At 55.8% G+C, this 6,317-nt stretch overlaps 1 protein-coding gene across 1 annotated transcript; it reads right to left on the bottom strand.

The window, feature by feature from the left end:
* Nucleotides 1–384: 384 nt before the first annotated feature.
* On the bottom strand, nucleotides 385–5,736 carry HSPB1 (heat shock protein family B (small) member 1). The gene is made up of 3 exons (XM_050929132.1): nucleotides 5,250–5,736; nucleotides 1,428–1,491; nucleotides 385–717 (listed from the first exon to the last, which is right to left on the bottom strand). The coding sequence occupies exons 1-3, from the start codon at nucleotides 5,641–5,643 to the stop codon at nucleotides 528–530; spliced, it is 648 nt and encodes a 215-aa protein (XP_050785089.1). The 5' UTR covers nucleotides 5,644–5,736; the 3' UTR covers nucleotides 385–527.
* Nucleotides 5,737–6,317: the final 581 nt, after the last annotated feature.

The following is a 6,317-nucleotide window of genomic DNA, read 5'->3' as shown; positions in this document are numbered from 1 at the left end:
CCTACTAGCCACAGGGGCAGGAACCAAAGTGGTCCCCACTCCCACGTGATGCAATGCCTCTAATGGCTAGAAGCCCCAGGTTCAATTCCCAGCTCAGCCACTGACTGTGTGAGCTTGAGCAAGTCACGGAGCCTCCCTGTGCCTTAGATGACAGCTATAAAAGGAGAATAACGATTCCCTGCCTCGCAGGGGTGTTGGGAGGAGAAATACCCTGGTGGTTGGGCGGCACTTGGACATTATGGTGGAGAGTATGGAGAGCATTTCTCTTGGGTTTTGCAGCACTCCCTTACAAAGCAATAGGCCCCACCAAGGACGCAGCAAGGATGTGCGGATGGCTACACACTAGCCACGGGGGAGCACAGAGCACAGGGGAAAGGCAGCCAGGAGGTTGGCTTATTGGATTTTTTTTCAGATTTATTTGGGCAACTCAGTGAATGCGCTAGTACAAAATAAAAACAAACAAACATGGTTTTGGGGTGCAAGTGGCGCCAGACGGGCTGCGATCTTCCTCCGTGCCAGGTGCCTACTTATTTCTTGGCAGCTTCCTCAGGCTTTTTGGTATCAGTCGGGGTGATCTGGGCATGGCTCTCAAAGGTGACGGGGATCGTGATCTCAGCGGACTGGATGGCCGGTTTGGGCAGGGGGGCTTCCACCGTCAGCATGCCATCCGGGGAGAGTGAGGAGCGGACCGAGGTGGCGTCTATGCCAGGGGGCAGGCTGAACAAGGGAGAGGAAAGTGAGGGCTAGTGGGGTCAGTGGGCTTGCCTAGTGCAGATTTCTGTCTACACTAGTACCGGATTCCTGTCTACACTCTTCCAGCAGCAATCCTGTGATGCTGCCCCATCCTGGCCATAGAGGGCTGGAAGTTGCTCCTGCCTGGAACCTGCCATCACTGCTCTCTGCACCACCCTTAGCTTCTGCCAGCCCAGGGAGAGACATGGCTAGGAACCCAGATTCTGAGACCTGCCCTCCACTGCGTTGCCTCTCACAACCTTTCCACGTACTTTGCTACCACAGGGCTAAGCTGGAGCTGGGGGGCTGAGCAGCGGGGAACCTTTCTATCCAGGGGAACCTTATCACATGGGAGCCTGCTGGCCCAAGTCTCCCTGGAGAGTGTGTTCCAAATGGTGCATGGCGATGCCAGCCTTCTGGGGATGGCACTTTCTCCGCTGTCTCTGCCCCACTCAAGCAGATGTCATCCCAGTGCTAGGGGTTGTCAGCTGAGGTCCTTCCCCTAGGTCTAGCCAGGACCACCCTTGCACCGCACCTCACCTCACCTCACCCCACCCCACTCCACCCCCATGTCCAGTGTGGTGAGCTGCACTGTACTTCTTGCAAAGAAATCTTCCATGACTGGTGGATGATGAAGGCCAAGTGTCTCCCAAGAACCTTCTCTTCTGCAGCCCCCTGCTGAACCAGCTACTTACGTGTATTTTCTGGTGAAGCACCTAGAGATGAATCCATGCTCGTCCTGCTTCTCCTCGTGTTTGCCTGGAAGAGGAGGCGACAGACAGTTTCAGGGGAGTGAGCGAGGCATGCAGGGGAATGATGCCTGGCTCAGGGGCAGGGCCATGTCCCCAACTCCCCTTGAATTCTGCAGCCAGAGCTCCCCGGGGCTTACCCAGCTGCTCCATTGCACCAGGAGAGTGGCAAAGGGAATGATTCGCCCCAGCCCCTCAGGGCACTCCTCCCCGAGCCTGCCTCCCTGGCCATCGTGCCCACCACAGGCCTGCAAAGGTGACTAGTAGCTGCTTGACTGGGGAAGCAGCGAAGGACGTGCTCCTGTTGCAGCTTCATTTCAGAACAGAGAGCCTCGCGTCTGAAGCTGGGGGCGAATGTGAGGACTCGAACCCCAGATTAGCCCTGGCAGTTCAATTTCTCCCGCTCGGCCTCCAGTGAGGGGTGGCCTGTTTTCCACTCAGCCGAAATCCTAAGAGATCAGATTCCCACTACTGGGCAGAGAAGCTTGCCCATGGGTGGGGCTGGGCAGAGGACTATGATGGGACTGTTTTTTATTCTGTGTATGTACAGCACCTAGCGCCGTGAGTCCTGGTCTGGGACTGGTCCTCCGAGGGGCTACTACCACTAATGTAATAGGATGTTCTGCCAATGCTCCTCCATTGCCCGGCCTGCCAATCCGGAAGCTCCTCTGAGCTGAGAGTGCCACTGTATTAGGAACGAATAGGCTGAGACTGCCAGGCTGGCTGGCCAGTGGTGAAAAGCTGGTACATCCTCACGTGCAGGCAGCTTCCCTGGCTTGCAGTGGGAGCTCCCCTGCACTGAGGGGGCTGAGAACCAGGCCAGAGCCAAGCTGGGCTGAAAATCTTACAGCTCCCAAAACCACCGCTCGGCCTCCCCTCCTTCTAGTTCGCTGATCCTCTGCTTCCCTGTTACCATGGTTACCCTGCACTTGGGCAGGGTGGCATTTGCATCTGTTATTATAGCAAATGGAAAAAACCAGCCCCCCACTCATCAAGGCAGCTTTGTTACAAAGCAGGGCGGCAGGACGCCTCTGAGCAAGGGATGCAGCATCCAGGCTGCTCTCTCTGGTGTGCAGAGCATGAGCAAGGCAGAGCTGAACAGCCGAGAAAAGACCAGGAGAAACTACAAACTGAAGAAAAGCCTCAAGTCTCTCCCCTGCCCCCGTCCATTGCCAAGGAAAGCTGGCATCCAATTCAGCTCCTGGATTTGCATCCTCAGGAAGGTAACGTGCCAGCGGCAATCTGAGTAGTTCAAGCACAGGCTGGCTCAGAGGGTAGCCCTCCGCTCCCCCTGTCCACAGCTGCCATGCCTCAGGTTTCAGAGGCAGCCTCGCTGCATTTTCCCCCACAGTCTGAGTCTAGGGGCAGGTGCCTGGTTTGCCGTCCCTGGGCTTCTCATTAGGAGCTGGCTTCTAACAACCCCCAATTCTCTTATGCTGCCCTTTCACTGTAGTATCTGAGTGCCTCTCAATCTATTCCTGCCAGAGATATTATCCCTGGCTTACGCAGATGAGTGCCCAGGTCCTCAGGTATCTAGGCACCAACTCCCATTGATCTAAATCCCTTTGGCAAGCTGGTGCCAAGTCCACACAAGACATCCACGGCAGAGCAGGGGTTTGAACTGGTGTGCTGGTATCTCTGCCCAGCCGGGACCTGACTGCCGACCTATCGTCCCACAGGAGCAGTGGGGTATCCCATGAGTGAGCAGTGTCTACCTAGGATTGAATTCCTCATTTTAAGCTTTGATTCTGAGGTCACCGTTCTGAGTCCATTTCACCTGCATGTTCTCAAACCTGCACCAGCCCTGCCAAGGGTTAATCACCAGAGCTTCAGGCTTTCCCAGGAGCTGCTGAAGTCTGAAGTGTTGTCTCCAGCTGGAATGGCATCTGGAAGGGACCTAGATCCTGTCCTGTAATCCATCGCTTTACAAGCCCAGCAGGCATTTCCCCCAAACTGTCTAGGTGTCTTCTCTGTGCTGCAGACCTGCGGAGCCTTTGCCTGGTCTTAGCGGCTGATGGCAGTGTGGGATGGCTCACGCTGACATCTAGCCTTTATTCTTAAAAGGAAAATGAACTCCCAGGCGTCAACTAATCAAACTGCTGCCTGTCAGCTCCTTCTTAACCAGTGAGATCTCATTGCTCATGGGCTAGTTGTGGTAACTGAGTTTTTTGGTGTGCATAGCGACTTCTGTTTCGGCACTGAAGTCCCCACAACTCACCTGCCTTCAGGCTTCCTAGCAAACACTGAACACCGGGTCAGATCCTCAGCTGGTGTGAACTGGCATCACTCTGTTAATGTTTGTACCAGCTGGCGACTTGGCCCTCAGACAGCTGGCTGCAAAAATTCCTTGAACAAATGGTGGGAGGGGATGGCTCAGGAGGACCAGGGCTGATCTGTACATGAGCTGATCCAAACCAGTTTTGTATGGCTGGGCCAAAGCACAGAGCGGTTTGTTGTTTGACTTAATTTCATGGGGTGTTTCTCAGTTGAAAATTTTTTGGGGGTGGGGAGGAAGGAGGAGTTGAACAGAAGTGGCTGGAAATGGAGGAGGGGGGAATTCGTCTAAAATTCCATCCTCTTCGCACACTTTACTTTTCTCCTTGAAATTTTGATGGAAGATGTTGGGATGTGAAAGATTTTGCCCAGCTCTGGTTTGGAATCTGATGCAGTGGCGGGGAGGGGGAGAGGAGGCTGGGAGGAATAGGATTCAAATCCCCCAGCAGCGGTCATACGATTCCCTTGAGAGCCAAAGCCGCCGTGTTTCGTGCCGTTCTAGAAAATGTGCCAGAGCATTCACCACCAGGTATGTGCACGCACTAACGGAGCACTTGGGGCCCAGATCTTCAAAGGTATATAGGCTCCTCACTTTCATTGGAGGATCCTAGCAAAATCTATAACCACTGGAGGTAGCATGGGCTGGAGGTTAGGCTGCGAACCAGGGACTCTTGGAAACCTGGTTCTGTTCCCGGCTCTGTCGCTGATCTGCTGGGTGACCCTGGGCAAGTCATTTTCCAGCTCTGGGCCTCAGTTTCCCTTCCCACCCTCTGCCTATTTAGACCGTGTGGTCAATGGGGCAGGGACTGCTTCTTACTCTGTGCTTGTACAGTACCTGGCCCAGTGGGGCCGTGATCTAGGTTTCCATCTCCGGGTGAGCATGGAATTACAGCTCTTTAATAATAGTAACACTGGCTGGTATAACCAGATTAATCCCCATGTAAATTCCTTCCCCCATCCCTGGGATCCCATGTATTGGATGTGCCTAGATGGGCACGTCCTTTCCCTCTTCTTCCATCACCGGAGCAAATGCCTTCCTGGCTGACGGCAAGGAGGTACGTGGCCTCTCCCCCTCACTGCAGGCAGAGCAAGCAACGTGCTGCAGGCTGCATCCACTGTTTGATTTGGGGGGCGGGGGAGGCAATGGGCAGCAGCCTGCGTGGGGGGGCCAGAGGCAGAGGAAAGCGAGAGCTGCCAAGCCGCAGAATGGAGGTTTGAGAGGGCAAAGGGTGCACCCGTTCACCAGCACTCGCCACGCAGGGACCTGCCTGTGCCACAGTCGTCACTGGGGATAGAATCTGGGCTCTCCAGCGCCACGGGTGGCAGCCAGGCCTGTTGGAGGGGGAGCTGCTGCTGCCTCATGTGGACTGGCCTGGTGGAGGCTGGGTCACAGACCCTGCCCAGCCATGTGCAACAGGCCTAGGGCTAAGAGCAGGGAGAGCGGCTCATGTTCAAAGGAGACCAGGTCTGCCCCGAGCCAAAGGAAGCACTCACCGGTGATCTCCACCACGCCGTCCTTGGTCTTCACCACCAGCTCCTCCGGGGCAAAGTGGTTGACGTCCAGGGCAACCTTCCAGCCATCCGAGGTCTGCCGGATCTCCGAGACGCCGCTGCTGAGCTGGCGGCTCAGGGCCCGGTTGTAGGCTGGGTTGGGGGAGGTTGGTGAGGTGACAATGGGGCTGGTGATGGCTACTGGCTCGGCAGCCTGGCTGGGCATCAGGCGGAGGTAACCCGGCCATCTGGTGCTGCTCGGCCACTTGCCCCAGTCCTCGAGAATGTGGGGCAGGCCGAAGGGCTGGTCGAAGAGCCGGCTGCCCAGGTACCAGTCCCGCCAGGGGTCCCAGCTGGGGCTGTGGAGGAAAGTGAAGGGCACCCGGCGCTCCGACATGTTGTGCTTCCTGTCCTTCCCCGGCGGTCCGGCCTCGCTGCTGTGGCTGGAGGGGGAGTGAGTGCCTGCTTCTCTCTGGAGCCGCTCCCATGGGCTGGCCCCTTATGAAAAGGCAGCCGGTTATTTTTAGCCAAGTATTTCAGCTGACTATTAATGGAGATTACACAGGGGCTGAGTCACTGCTGATGAACAGCAGGTCAGCTGTCAGGCTCTGTCCGTTTTCTCCCAGCCCCTTTGTTATCCCACAGCTGCTCTGTTTGTGAGCAGGGGAGAATGGGGCTGGCTCCCCAGTATTGAGCAGCTGCTCTTGGGCAGCAGGAAGGCTGGCTTGGGAGTGAAGACACGACACTGGGATGCAGGAGAGCTGAGTTTAGTTCCTGGGCCCTGCTACAGTTTCTCTGTGACCTTGGGCAAATCACTTAATCTCTCTGGGCCTCAATTCCCCCACCTGTAAAATGGGGATAATGATGCTCATGTATTTGTGTTGTGACCTCTGCAGGCCGGGGACTGTTTCTTACCACATGGTTGTACAGCACTTAAAGCAATGGGGCTTTGCTCTCAGGGGGGCTCAAAGGGTACGTCCATGCTGCATTATAAAACTGTCAGAGGACCCTGGTTTGTGGACTTGGTGTTTCAGAGCCCATGGTTGAGCGTCCACACTGCGTTGTAAACCC

The sequence above is a fragment of the Gopherus flavomarginatus genome, chromosome 19 (genome assembly GCF_025201925.1).
Source record: "Gopherus flavomarginatus isolate rGopFla2 chromosome 19, rGopFla2.mat.asm, whole genome shotgun sequence".
Taxonomy (NCBI): Eukaryota; Metazoa; Chordata; order Testudines; family Testudinidae; genus Gopherus; species Gopherus flavomarginatus.
The sequence above is the reverse complement of the archived record's forward strand: the minus strand, read 5'-3'. Positions and strand labels throughout refer to the sequence as shown.